Source organism: Podarcis liolepis (genome assembly GCF_965112155.1).
Source record: "Podarcis liolepis genome assembly, chromosome: 14".
Taxonomy (NCBI): domain Eukaryota; kingdom Metazoa; phylum Chordata; class Lepidosauria; order Squamata; family Lacertidae; genus Podarcis; species Podarcis liolepis.
Window position 1 is genome coordinate 46,901,938 of NC_139569.1, and position 14,533 is coordinate 46,916,470.

The following is a 14,533-nucleotide window of genomic DNA, read 5'->3' on the forward strand; positions in this document are numbered from 1 at the left end:
TTGAAGTCTCTTGCTTGTGACCCCCGACCTGAACGTATGGGAGCAAAGGGTAGGCAATTGTGGGGTTGCTCCAAGGACTGCCTTATACACAGTGAAATCTAGCGCACATGCAATCAGATCCCATACGGAACTACTCAGAAGAAAACCCCATTCACTGCCAGGGTAATTATGTGGGATTGGAGTGTGGCGTCACAACCCTAGACGAGTTGCGATCAGAGGAGAGTTGTTCTCTAGTAAGGACATGCCAGATTGCAGCCGTGTGTACCTTGACATGCATTGAGCTCTGTGGAACTTAGCTGCATGCACACGCCATACAATGAAAGCACATTGAATCCCCGCTGAAGAATCCTGGAAACCATAGTTTGTTAAAGGTGCTGCGAGGCATAAATTAGAGTACCCAGGATTCTTTTTTGGGGGGAGAGGTATTTTCAATGTATGGTGTGTACAGTGCCAACAGGTGTGGATTTTGCTGTTAATGCACATGCATAGAATATACCCCTTTTATATTGAACACATAGAAAGATGGGGGCGGGAAAGAGAGAAGCATAACAGACATAATTTTCACTCTTGCCTGCCATGTATTGTTCAGCTAAACTTGCCCTTAGATTCTGGGCACATGACCAGGAACACTGGAAAAACAGGCTACCTGAGATTCCTGATACATCACCAGAGAGTTTCGGATCACACATGTGCAACTTCTGTGCACATGCACAAAGCTGAACATGCCGAGTTGGTTGCATGCATGGAGATGGTGCATGAAAACCCACTGCTCCACTCATGTGCTTTCAATACATTATATGAAAATGTGTTCATCTTCCAGCACCAAACCGGAGCACATTTGAGAGCCATGTATTCGTCCCCTGTTTATCCCTGCCTCGACTTCCCCTATTGTTTCTTCTGTGCCAGGTTTTAGATAGTATGCTCCTCAGGGCACAGGACTATTGCGCCTGTAAAATGCCACGTACAGTGATATATTAATCGTAACCGTAACCTACTTGAGATATTTTATGGGAAGTGAGTAAATAAATGAAAATAAATTGCCCTGTTTTTGTTTCAGCTGTTGAGTGGATAATGGACAGCCTGCAGCAGGAGTCTCACAAATGCAGTATGCCTGTGTTGCCTAGATCTCAGAGGCAGGGGACCCAAAGCAGGGTCCTACAAGATAAATAAAGTTGGCAGCAGTGGCGTAGCGTGGGTTGCCAGCACCCGGGGCAAGGCAAGTAATTTGCGCCCCCTAACCCGTGGATTTGCGCCCCCTTACCCGTGGATTTGCGCCCCCTAACCCGTGGATTTGCGCCCCCTAACCCTAACCCCCAGATGTTGCGCCCGGTGCGGCTGGCCCCCCCTGCACCCCCACGCTACGCCACTGGTTGGCAGGCATATTTATATGGAGGAATACCATTCTTGAAATATTCTGTTCCTGGGTGGTTTAGGGCTTCACGGTAAAAACAGCACTTGATTTGAGCCCAGAAACAGATGGGCAGTGTTGGTTCAAGATCTGTGCAATGCAAGCCGACCATCCAACCAGTTTGAAGGAGCCTGGCAGCCACCTTTCCAACCAACTGAAGTTTCCATGCTTTCCTTGAGAACATCCCCAGACAGAGGGCATCAAGGGAGTCAGATCTGGAGATGCGCACAAAAGCATGAATGTAGGGAACAGATAGCTGTATGTCCCATAGTATTCTCTTTATGAAAGCCCTTTCAATTGAGGACCCAGCCAACCCAAGCCTGACCATTGAAATATTGTGTGCCACCCTAGGTGTGTGTGTGTTTTTTAAACTTTCTTTTCTTTTTTTTACTGACAAGATCTGATTAGGCTGGTCTTTGTGGGTCAAATGTAACTGTATTTTAATAAAATTCATTCTATTTGTGGCGGTGGGGAAGCCTTTGTTACTAACGCCGCTCTTCAGGGATGGAGCAGGCTATATTGCAAGAATGCTACGAATGGAAATCATGTGTGTAGCAATCTCAAAAGAGCATAAACACATAGTACCTGCATAAACCAAGTCTAATCTGGTGCCATGCTTGGAATCCGGGTTCAACGCTAAGTTTTTGCATGATAAAGACACAAATGAAAACAAACAAGCCGCTCTTTTAGCCGTAAAAAAACAAAATAAATCGCACAGCCCTAACTCAGATACACCATTGCGTCTCCAAATGCCTTCTCGCTAATCGAGCCTGGCATTTGGGAGCAATGCTTGGGTTCCACGTTACAAAAGCACAATTAAGCAAAACCAACTTTCCTTTGAACCATTAAAAAGAAAAGAAAAATAATTGCCTTCCTGCCGTGACTCGGATTCGAACCGAGGTTGCTGCGGCCACAACGCAGAGTACTAACCACTATACGATCACGGCGAGCTACCAGGGAAGACGAGAGCGGAGGACGCAGCCGCCCTCTTCAGTGTCACAGTCAATGATGTCACTCGTTCTCGAGCTGCGAGTGGCCGTAATCGCTTTCACCGCCCTTCTTTCCGACGCATGCGCTTTAGCGCGGCTGCTCTCAAGGCGCGCGCCTGCGCTCTAGGGCGCCTTCCGCCTTCAGACAGATGCCGGGCTGCCTGCGGGTGGGGCGAGCCTGGAGGGAGCCGCTTTATAAAACTAAGCCATCGCTCGATTGCAGCAGGAAAACCCTCAGAAGCTAAAAAAAACCAAAACCCTAAAGATAAAAGGAGCTTCTTGTACTTTCCTCGTGGCCTAGGTGAGGCGTTGCGCCACTCTACACTTTTGCAGGCTCTACGGTCACTTTCCTCGCCCCGCCCATCCTGGGCTGAGCACGCCGCCGTGCTGACGTTGCCTCCTCGTATTCTAGCCCCGCCCTTTCCGAGAGCGGCCGTTGCTGTCTGTCTCGCGCGCTTGATTTGAATGTGAGGCGGCGGTTGGCCGTTGAAGGGGCGGCTGAGGCGGCGCGTCGCTCGCGGCCCTTGGTCGGCGGCTGAGGGCCTTGCTCCGGCCCCTTCCTCCGAGATGGTCGGAGAGGTTGTGGTCAACGACTCCCGCCCCTCGGGTTCTTCCCGGCTTTCTTGGCTCGAAGGGTAGAGGCGAGGGCCTTCGCCGCCGCCGCCGCCGCCGCCGCCGCCGCTTTCCTGAGGTGACACAGCCGTCTTGGGAGCCGCTTCGTACATCGCAGCGCCTCCAAGCGGTGCCAACTTCCTCGGCGCTGGGCAAGGGAAAGGTTGGCCGTTTCCAACACCTCCTGGAAACGGTGAGGTTTGGGCGTCAAATGTACGCATCAAGTTACGGACACGTTGCGTTCCGTTTACCATTTTTTTTTTTAATTAAGGGTCAGTGTATGTTCCAGCAGATTCTAAAACTGCCCCAGTTAGCGGGGATGTAAACCTAAACAAACAATCCCTTCCATAGAAAAAGCTCATAATAGCAGAGCCAGTGCAGATGCCACGCAAGGAATTCTGACCGGATCTCCCCTCCTTGTTCATAAAGTAGCCACAGAGGGATGTCGGGATGTTTTCATTTTGGTTATATATACAGTGGTACCTCTGGTTGCGAATGGGATCCGTTCCGGAGCCCCATTCACAACCTGAAAGGAACGCAACCCGTGTCTGCGCAGACGCGGGTTGTGATTTGCCACTTCTGCACATGCGCGTGACATCATTTTGCGCATATGCGCAAGTGGCAAAACCCGGAAGTAACCCTTTCCGGTACTTCTGGGTCATTGCAGCACGTAACCTGAAAAAACGTATCATGAAGCAAACGTAACGAGGTATGACTGTATTGCGGTTTTTAAGGCTGATCTCTTCTGTGAACCGCCCTGAGACCTCTGGGTATAAGGCAGTATATAAATTCAATAAATAATAAAAATAAAATCTGTTGAGCTTTCCTGATCAAAATCAGTATACTGGGGTGGGTGGTGGTTTCCCTCAGATAATAAACTCTGGCCAAGAAGCTAGTGCCATCCACTCCTTAGGAGAACATCAGTGGCCCAGGAGCTCTGCTGTTCTATTTTATTTGCAAATTTTAATACTCCTATGATAATGGAGGAGAGAAAACCCAGGAAAGGTTCAGTCAATAGAATCTTCCCCACAAACAAAGGGCCTGTGTAGACCTCTGAAAGCCTTTAGTTGGATAGGTAACGAGAGACTGAGGCCAAGGTAAGTTGAAGCAAAGCAGTCTGTAGGCTGGTCTTTATTGTCGCTGTTGCAACAGGTGAGTCATACAAGGTTTGGGGATTACATGAGGTCTTATATTTGGTTTGTTTCCCGTTCCCCTAGGTGTCATGAGAGGATGAAACGGGAAACTGATAGTTGGAGACAGTGCCTGACAGGATGCTTTTCAAATACAATCACAAACTCAGACTAATTTACAGGAACCATAAGGATGTTAACAAACTGAAAGGTTTTAACAAGCAAACGAAAGGTGATAACATAGATCTCAGGAATAAACAGTAAACTGTGTTGCAAGTCATCAGTCAGTGGTTACAAAGTACTTAATTAAATGGTGCAAAAACAAACTGTTACATGACTTCGCAGTCAGTCACAAGGGAAAAGGGTCTGACTCATGGGGATATATTTTATATTAAGATACACTTTTATTTCAAGAGTCACATTTGGAGGAGGAAATTGAGACAGCATTTCCATATCACCTAAATTGTAAACCATTACAGGTGTCTTAGCAGAAGAGTGATACACAAATGCAATTAAAAAGGTACCTGCCTTTCCTCCAAGCCCACCTAATTGCGGCATGGAACTAGTAAGTTGGGAAAACAGCGCTGGAATTATATATTCCATCTCCAATAAAGGCTCCACTTCAAACAAGATCCCTTGAGGAAGGGAGACAGGATCACGTGTCACACCTACTTCATCCCTTTGTCAGTTTTCTTTGCCCGGCAATAAAATTAGTAATGGTCTGTATATACTTGTTGCAAATCATAAATTTGCCAAAGATCTCATATTCAAATCAGGGATACCCAGTAGGCACCAGACATATTTGCCCCCCCCCCCCGCCTTCATTTTAAAATCTCTTTCAAAAAAATATATTAGGAATATTATATAACACTACAATACAAAATATAATGAATTGTGTTCCTGGCAGGTAACCTAGTGCAGGAGTTGCCAGTGTGTCTGCAGGTGCACATGTGCCTACAGAAGCATTACCGTATTTTTTAGCTCCATAAGATGCACTTTTTCCCTCTAAAAAGGGGAAATGTGTGTGCGTCTTATGGAGCGAATGCAGGGGGGGCAAGCAGCAAAAGCCCCCAAGAGCTCCGCATGGCTCTTGCGGGCTTTTCCCCAGGAGGGAGAAGGGACTGACGTGGCAGGTCAGTCCCTTCTCCCTCTTCGTAGAAAAGCCCGCAGGAGCCGCACACTCCTTAAAGGGTGTGCGGCTCCTGTGGGCTTTTGCAGTAGGTGGGGGTATTGCCATAGCTATGGCTTCTTTAGCCGCACGCAGCCTCTCCCGGCTGGAGAGGTTGCGCACAGCTAAAGAGGAAGCCAAGACAGCGAGTGGGATCCATCCCGCTCAGTGTCTTGGCTTCTCCCATGGCCGCGCACGGCCTCTCCCAGCTGGAGAGGTTGCACGCAGCTATGGCAGAAGCCAAGGGCAGTGAGCGGGATGGATGCCGCTCACTGTCTTGGCTACTTTGCTCTTTGGGGCTGTGGGGGGGACCCGGGCTTCCCCCAGAAGCCCCATGCAGCCTGTCCGCTGCTCTTTGGGGCTGGGGGGGGGAATAAGATTTTTTTTCTTGATTTCCCCCTCTAAAAACTAGGTGTGCCTTATGGTCCGGTGTGCCTTATGGAGCGAAAAATATGGTACTTGGTACCCACAGCGCCTCCTCCCTTTGCTGAAATGTGGGTTGAAATAAACATTATGTTGTAGCCATTAGACTGCAGCATGTGCTTGACTGTGGGGTAAGTGTGGTACCTGTGACAGTTTCTCCTGTTTGCAAAAATGCCCATGAATCAAAGAAATACACTAAAAATCTAGTGTATTTGCAAAAGGTCTAACCTAATATTTTCTTTAGCGTGCTACATTAATGGGGTCACAGTTTCACCAAAAGCCCTATGTCTGATTCACTCGAAACAGTGCCAAACACATGCAAATCACCCTCTGCAACGTTGGGTGGTGCAAACCCCATGTTTCATGATAGCACACGTGCAGTGCAAGTCCCACGCGTTTTAGTGCCTGAAAATCATAAATTCCACTCTGTCTTGGGGAAAGCAAAATAAGGGGAATTTACTCTACTCCAAAGAAACTATCCTTTTGTTTCTGTGAGCTTTCTCCCTGCAGCTCTTGAGTTGGGGCATTACATCTGCACTGTACAGTGGTGCCCCGCAAGACGAAAAACTCACTAGACGAAAGAGTTTTCCGTTTTTTGAGTCGTTCCGCAAGACGAATTTCCCTATGGGCTTGCTTCGCAAGACGAAACGTCTTGCGAGTTTGTTTCCTTTTTCTTAAAGCCGCTAAGCCGCTAATAGCCGTGCTTCGCAAGACGAAGAGACTCGCGGAACGGATTAATTTTGTCTTGCGAGGCACCACTGTAGTGTAATACGTAGTTTTCTATTTCCCCAGAGTTGTGAAGTTAGTGACCAGTAGATGGCACAATTTTTCCATAAAAAGCTGGGAATCCAGACCGCTGACTAGTTTGAAGGATTCAGCAAACTTGTATGTGATGGTCAATTTTTCAGTTTTCCAGGCCACTGTGTACAGGATAGCTATTCCAGTAGCTTTCTTAGAATAATTGCTGTGTACTGGCATTATCCTGGACAAGTAAGAGGGTTGTGTTTGTGGCAGGAGGAGAAAACAAGATTGCTGCTGTTGATTTTTTAATTATTATTCTCTCACAGCACCACAGCTGGAGCTAGTGAATCATCTTTCTCTGGAGTTTGGACCACGGTGCCTGTTAACAAAACTTGGACGTATATCAAGCAGTGCTGTGCTCACTAAAGTGACTTAGTCTGTAAAAATGCTTAGCAGGGGACATCTCACAGTGTAGAACCTGATCTGGTCCCACAGCCACTGCTTCCCTTCTGCCGCCACGAAAAGATGGAGAAGGAGGTCTTGCCGGCAGCATTCTGTCACCTGCAAGAGAAAAATGGTAAGCAGGACGCCAGGAGTGCCTGCTTTTCTCGCAGATGAAACAGGGCATCTCTAACTACAGATGGGCTTTTGAGAAAGTCTTACCTGCTGAGTGCATTTGGATGTTGGCCTCTCTCTGGTATCCAATGGAGCCCGAGGTCCGCACTACTTATATATCTTCAATGATGATGTCATCTGGATGGAAGAGAATGAGAAGAGAATGAAAATGAGATTTTCCCACAGGCCTTTAGTCAAAGGGCGCTGTCTCCAAGGTGTGGGGCTTACCTTCTTTCGGCTTCAGGCGGAAGCAAGCCAGGTCCGGCCGAACTACTATCATCTCCAGAGGAAAGAAAAATCGGGGTCAGATGGGAGCAAGAGAGCACAGAAGCAGCGCCAAGTCAGGAAGGATGGGTCTCCCTCTGTCTTGGGCCCAATCCCTTGTTCCAGAGGACCTCCCTGGGCCCTGCAGCCTCCTGGGCAGAGGTGGAAGGGCAGTAGCAGGAAAGGTGGCAGAAAAAGCCTCTGGCCTCATCCTGACCCCCAGAGACACACCCTGCATCATCTGCGCTAAAGATCACTTGGGGATGTGATCTTGGGGGGATGGAAGTAACCAAAGAAATGAATAGAAGAAGGCAAGGTACTTACTCTGAGGTTGGGGTATTTCCGGGCAATAGCCAGCAGCAAGGAAATGCTGCTGGCCACTAGTTTTTGAGCCTCCCCACTTTCCCCCAGGGCGTATCCTCGGAGGTCCTGCAGAAGGAAAGAGAGTCTGAGAGTCAGGGGCCAGTCTGGGTCAAAGCGGCCCCCACTGCCCCCACCACGGAGTCCCTGGCACTTCTGGACCATGAGGGTTTGCCAGCTTTGGTCTTGGACCAAATTGGGGGTCAAACAGGCTCTGTGCCCCAGAAATGGTGCAGTCCATTGGGTAGGGGGGGGGGACAACCCTAAAACCACCCCTGATGCCATCGGGACACTTACACTGAGAAGGTGGAGGAGGGTGCCAGGGTTGGGGGCTTCCATAAGGAGACTCCCAAGCAGGAGCTGGAAGTGCCTCTTCAGTTCCTGCAGGAAAAGAGAGAAGAGAGTTTGAATGCTGGGTTGGATTCTGCAAGTGTGTGACAAAGAAGAAGAAAGAGCCGTGAAGGGAAGTCAAAACAAAGGGCATATTTCTGTCTCCTCCTCGGCCCCTTCTAGCACGGCCTCCAATGTCCTGTGCAGGATCGCACTGATCATATCACAGCTGAATTTGGGCCTCATGGTGCTGCAGAGATGAAAGGGAGAGGGTTAGATTCTCCCTTGCCCCCTTCTCCCTCCTGCCTGCTCTTTCCCCCTGGAGTTCTACCCCCCACCCACAACCCCATCCACGCCAAAGACCCCACTCACCTTAGCTGGAGGAGGGCCTCCAAGGCAAGGGTCAGGGGGCGATGCCTGAAGTGCTCCAAGGGCCCCAAGATGTCCTAGAAGAGAACAGAGGAGGAAAATCAGCTCCGACCCCAAACACCAGGTTTGGCTTTGCAGGGGAATGGCAACCCCATGCCCTAAGCCGGCAGGGTCCTCCTCCGCAGATGCACAACCCCTTCCCCCCACACCACCCATCACTCACCAGAATGGTTTGGGCCGTCTCCTGCTTGGAGCACTTCAGGGATCGGAGCCCCCTGAGCTCAGCTGTCTGGCAGCTCTGGATAACCCCCAGGAGGTAGATCTGTTCATCCTTCAGCAGCTGAAATGTCAGGCTATCAGTTCCTCGTGAGGGGAGGGATTCTCCGCATCTGAGAGTGCAGAGTGGGAGGCAAAGAGCCGGGGGGGGGCAGGTCTGAGGGATCCAGTCCCTGCTCTTGTTTTCTCCAATACTCACCCCTGGGGCTGGGATGTGGAACCGCAGCAAAACTGTAAACAGAAGGACATGAGAACAGGCGAATCCTCTTTTGCATCCTTGGACTGGTTGCCCCCCATGCCCATCCCTGCCCTCCTCTGTCCAAAAAAGGAGGGCCGCTTGCTCACCTGGCGCCACGGGCTGCTCTGGGTCTTGCTGGAGGGCCACCCTGTGGCAGCGCCTGAACAAGTGCCTTAAGCACCTGATCCTAGAAGAGATGAGCGGAAAGAGCGACTCAGACGCCAGCAGCCCCAATTCTTGGGGGTGTTTGTGTGTGAGGAGGGGCGTCTGGAGAAAACAGTGAACCACTGCCAAATTGGCAGAAGAGAAATATGTATGTGGAGCCTAATCGATCCTTGCTGGCCCACCATGACCAATTCCTTCCATCTCTCTGCAGTTCAGTGACCTGAAGGGGCATCATCAGAGCCTGAAAGGGGCAGCCCAGAGCATGAAGGGCTGGCAGAGAAAGAAAGGTGGTCCCAAGTGCTCTGGGTTCAAGAGCTCTGGCCATGCCAGGACCCAGAGAGCCTGGTCCCCTCATTCATGCAGTCAAGCAGTGTATAAATTTCATGAAGCAAATGAAATGAATAGGGAGAGGGGATAGCTTTGGGTCATCCATTAACATTGTTACCGGAAGTTTTGGAAAGGGTGGCGGGGGGGGGGTTTCCCCTCCAGCAGGCACCATACACCCCTCCGACTGTACCCCAAATCAATACCTTCGCTTCTGCAAATGTCCCCACAAAACACATCCCAACACAGTCCTTTCCTTTTTCTATTCCAAAGGCTCCCATAAATAAGGGTAGAACATTTGCCCTAATGAAGGCTGAGCCTCTCGCTCACAAGCCACTCAACCAATCTGCTCAGACTATCCAAAGAACTGTCCAATAGCAACCAGTGAGCGCCACAAAACAGCACCCTCTAGAACAAAGCACTGAGGGCACAAGGAGAAGGGGATGACAGAGGACCAGATGGTTGGACAGTGTTCTCAATGCTACCAACATGAGTTGGACCAAACTGCGGGAGGCAGTGGAAGACAGGAGTGCCTGGTGTGCTCTGGTCCATGGGTCACAAAGAGTCGGATATGGCTAAACAACTACAGAACAAAGCACACAGGCATTGCAGCTGCCGACCAGCCGTGGCCTCTGCTCTACAAGTAGGAATTCCCACTGGGAAAGGGGGAAAGTCAGAACCAGCCATGAAAACCATTCTTGGTCCATTGAAACTAGTATTTTAAGTTTCGGTCTAGGCTCTTGCACTACCAACCCAGCTGTATGCTTGTGAAACATGGGCCGCTTATAGACGCCATCTCCAACTCCTTGAAAGATTTCATCAATAGTATCTCTGAAAAATGTGACACGCCACTTGGGAAGGCAGGCGAACTAATACCAGTGTCCTGCAAGAAGCAAAGATCACCAGTGTTGAAGCAATGATTCTTCAACACCAACTTCACTGTCATGTCCAATGGCTGGGAAACACTGGCCTGCAAGCGCTACAGCCTTTACCAATGAGAACAGCCTTTACCAATGGTGCCATGGGCTTTGAAGACATTTGAACTCAGGACACAAGGGAGAAACGAGCTAAGAGAAAGGCATGCTTGGCAAACCCTCACTGTGATCAACTCCCGCCCAGAAAATATGTCCCCACTGTGGAAAGACGTGTGGATCCAGAATTTGCCTCCACAATCACTTACGGACTCACAGTCAAAATTCACAGTTCATGGAAGTCAATCTTAATCGGCTACGAGTGATAGAAGAAGAAGATGGTATCTGGTCATAGCGCTCGCCTGCTCTTACAGCGGGAAAACCTTCAACTATTCATATAAAAGCAATCCAACATCGGATTGACACCATTCCAATGCTGTTCTGCTCAGGAGGAAGTTAGCTACCAGAGGAGGCACTTGGGACATGGCTAGGGGCAGCCATCATCCCCGAAGCATGAGACCACGTACACAGCAACCCTTCTGCTTGGGTGATAATCACTGCCCTCCTGGTCTCTGAGTGCCAGACATGTAGCCATCTCAAGGACAAGAGTGGATCCAACCTACGTGGATTGGGGACTTGGCCAGGACAACTTGGCTGGGAAACAGACTCACCCCCCCCCCGGAAATGAAGAGAAAGTGATGCTACTTACAGCCTGCCCGTCGTCCACGAAAGATCCCACCCTCCTATCTAAAGTAACTATCTGAAATGCCCACCCAAGCCTAAATCTGACCCTAACCCCAACCCCTGCCCTAAGTCTATACCTAACCCCCGTCCTAACCTTACACTTAACCCTAACTACTCCTCTATATAAAAAATAAAAATTTACAAAATATATACAGAATATGCACAGATGTGCACAAAAAACAAAAATATTAAAACAAAGAACAAAAAATAAAAGTGTTAAAAGAATAAAAGAAAATCAAATCAAATAAAAGTAATAAATGAAATCAAAATAAGAAAACAGAAAAAGAACAATTCACTAATCCTCCGTCTACTCTCCACCAACTGCCACCACCTCCTCTCTCCTCTGACCTCTCCTCACTAACCCACAATGGCAGCCTGCAAGTCAGTGGCTTTTAAGGGAGAAGCAAGAGATGTCACAAAGGAGGGCGGGTCCTTGTTGTGGGATGTGAAACACAAGGCAGTCAAGTACAACATTCCTAGAGTGAACATGTTTACACATGCGGAGGAATGTTTGTCCAGCCAGCAGAATGTTTGTCCTGTTTCCTTCTGGGCTGGGACAGACTTCCTCTGCATGTGACTAGAGGTGGATGTGGCCTCACCTGTGCAGGTAATCACAAAAGCACAGGGCAGGGCAGTCATCTCTCTTTCACTACATGCCTTGAAGAAGCAACATCTGCTTAGTCAAAGATGCCCTCTTGCCTCCAGCCAAGAAAGGACAAAGGGACTGTCTTCTTATGGAATACTTTCCAAGTGTATGTTACTTTTCTATGCTAAGTCTGACTTCTGGGATCCGATTGTGAACAGAATGATATGTGAGTAAACCTTTTTATGAGGGACACAGGTGGCACTGTGGGTTAAACCACAGAGCCTAGGGCTTGCCAATCAAGGTCGGCTCCTGTTGCTCAGTCCCTGCTCTTGCCCACCTAGCAGTTCGAAAGCACGTCAAAGTGCAAGTAGATAAATAGGTACCGCTCTGGTGGGAAGGTAAACGGCGTTTCCGTGCGCTGCTCTGGTTCTCCAGAAGCGGCTTAGTCATGCTGGCCACATGACCTGGAAGCTCCCTCGGCCAATAAAGTGAGATGAGCACCACAACCCCAGAGTTGGCCACAACTGGACCTAATGGTCAGGGGTACCTTTACCAGAACAGTTATTATAGAGGCTTTAGCGAGCCTGAGCAAACGCATCTGCTGCAAGTTTAAAAGGGGGAATGTTACTCTGCTAAAATTGTAAACTTATTAACACAAGTTGGAAAGGGTATTACCAGACAACATATCCTCTCCTGCATCCCTGAACATTCCCGCACTTGTCACCGTGGCAACTCCCCCACCAGGACCTGGCCCCTCCTGAGTGGTGATGCTCCTCTGTCAGAACTCAGAGGCACCTGCTGTTCCGCCTGCAGCTGGGCTGCATCTTCATTTCACATCCTTCCTGCAGCCCCATTCCCAAAGGGAGACCAGCCCCACACCCTTCCAGGCAGGCTAGTCATCTCCATAGCGCAGAATTGGACCATCTGCTTGGCATGCAGGTCTTCTGTCCTGGGCGGTATCTCCGGGGGAGGGGTGGGATTTGGGAGATTGGGAATGTCCCCTCCTCCAAACCCAGGAGAGCTGCTGCCAGTCAGTGAGGGGGGTTGAAGAAAGATATTGAGCGGCTGGAAAGTGAGCAGAGGAGGGTGACCAGGATGATGAAGGGTCTGGAAACCAAGCCTTATGAGGAACGGTTGAGGCAGTTAGAAACCAAGCCTGATATATAGCTTATAGATATGGAAGATAACATCAAACAACTGTGTGTGTAAAAAAACAGGAAAAAGGGAGGGCAACTCTATTTTGCAAAAGGTTTACGATGGAGACTTAGAGCTGACTCTTCCCCATCCTTTATTATTTATGGAGTGAATCTTGCAGTTGTATAAGGGATTATTTTTTTGACTGGAATGTAATTGAAATTCATAAGATTTTGGAACGCAGAAATAAAATAATCAACCATCAATTCTAGCAAATGGGAAGCCACCTAAATTATATAATTTTGTATTTGAACAATAGGTGTTTGTCATTGTATTATAGTTTGGTATCATTATAATGAGGCTATTATTGGACTGAAACTGAAAATTAATAAAAAAATTATTATCAAATATGTTAGTTCTTTTTATTGCTTGGCCAGTGCTTTCCATTTGCTAATCAGCATGCAAATCATATCCAATTGCTAATCATTCAATCAGTTATATTTTACTGGATTTTGTGTGAATTACCATATATTCAATTTTCTATTTCCCCTTTTCTGTATACATTCTATATTGTTTGTAATTCCATTTCATATCATCTCCATTTATCATTTCTGTTAAGCTTTGTATAACAAAAGAGCCAAGAGATTTGTTTCTCTGCAACCTCGCCCCACTTTGGAGGCTGAAGGGGGAGGGGCATGAAATTCCCCACAGATTGATGGGAGGGGGGAACCCTGTGGATTTGTGCTTTTTATCAGATAGGCAGAATCCTCTAATCCCAAACTCTCTAGCCCAGGCACCCCCAAACTCGACCCTCCAGCTGTTTGGGGACTACTATTCCTATCATCCCTGACCACTGGTCCTGTTAGCAAGGGATGATGGGAGTTGTAGTCCCAAAACAGCTGGAGGGCCAAGTTTAGGGATGCCTGCTCTAGCCCTACGACTGGCTCTGCCACGATAAATCCATTTGTTTCTAAGGTGCTTGGTGGCTCTCTTTTTCTACGTTTGCTGCAGGGGGCTTAATAATATCACTACCCTTCTGCACTCTGAATTAAGCAAGGGAATGGATTTGCAAGCATTTGTAACTTATGCCACATAATTTTCAGGCGGAACTCAAATTGGGAGAGAAAAGGGTAAATGCAGCCTATTCTTTCCATGTGGGTGGCACATTTCGTGGTGCATGCAAGTTTAATGGTGGGCCATAACATTAAAGGCAGACACGTGGGGGGCCTGTCTGGCCTAAGTGGGGAAAGGAACCATCAAATTCGCTCTCTGGCATGGGAGCACATGAATTCCAGAGCCATGGGCACATGGGGCACATGAATGCTTCACAGTCTGTTGTTTTTCTGCGGAATTCACATTTGGAAATATGCCCAGTCGACTGCAAAGAGCACATACCTGCTTGTTTCCAAAGGAGTGCTAAAATAAATTAAAAAGTCCTCAAAGAGGCAGGCCTGTTCCAGTCCCCACCTCAGATAGTCTCAAAGGGCGAGGAAGCTAGTGCAAATTTATCAGCAATTTCAGCAGACGTGTGCAGCAACTACCTTTGGGCTGACCAAAATTCTGGCACCTTGGCTGAGTGTCCTGGAGCATGCACAGAAATCCTTGATCTCCAAGGGGGATGTAGCATTTCAAAGACCGCAGGGCAAATGTGCTCCTGAGCATATGCAGAATCCTTTTCCTCTGGTGAGGTGTGGGGAACCTTTAGCCACCCCAGCTCTTGCTAGACTGCAACTCCCGTCAACTCCA

The 14,533-nt window shown here is 48.6% G+C and overlaps 2 protein-coding genes and 1 long non-coding RNA gene across 3 annotated transcripts; 1 reads left to right on the forward strand and 2 right to left on the reverse strand.

Annotated features, from left to right (window-relative positions):
- Nucleotides 1–2,368: 2,368 nt before the first annotated feature.
- On the forward strand, nt 2,369–4,465 carry LOC310693670. The gene is made up of 2 exons (XR_014519303.1): nt 2,369–3,202; nt 4,227–4,465. It is a non-coding gene; the product is annotated as an uncharacterized lncRNA (long non-coding RNA).
- Nucleotides 4,466–7,127: 2,662 nt separating this feature from the next.
- Nucleotides 7,128–7,998, reverse strand: LOC310693651 (uncharacterized protein). Its single transcript, XM_083476057.1, has 3 exons — nt 7,675–7,998; nt 7,315–7,366; nt 7,128–7,224 (listed from the first exon to the last, which is right to left on the reverse strand). The coding sequence occupies exons 1-3, from the start codon at nt 7,993–7,995 to the stop codon at nt 7,199–7,201; spliced, it is 399 nt and encodes a 132-aa protein (XP_083332183.1). The 5' UTR covers nt 7,996–7,998; the 3' UTR covers nt 7,128–7,198.
- LOC310693815 (uncharacterized protein) lies at nt 7,675–9,651 on the reverse strand (the record flags this gene model as incomplete). Its single annotated transcript, XM_083476192.1, has 6 exons — nt 7,675–7,779; nt 8,008–8,290; nt 8,413–8,486; nt 8,633–8,749; nt 8,885–9,247; nt 9,619–9,651. 5 exons carry the CDS (start codon nt 9,649–9,651, stop codon nt 8,179–8,181), a joined length of 699 nt encoding a protein of 232 aa, XP_083332318.1. The 3' UTR covers nt 7,675–7,779; nt 8,008–8,178.
- Between the last annotated feature and the right edge of the window lie 4,882 nt (nt 9,652–14,533).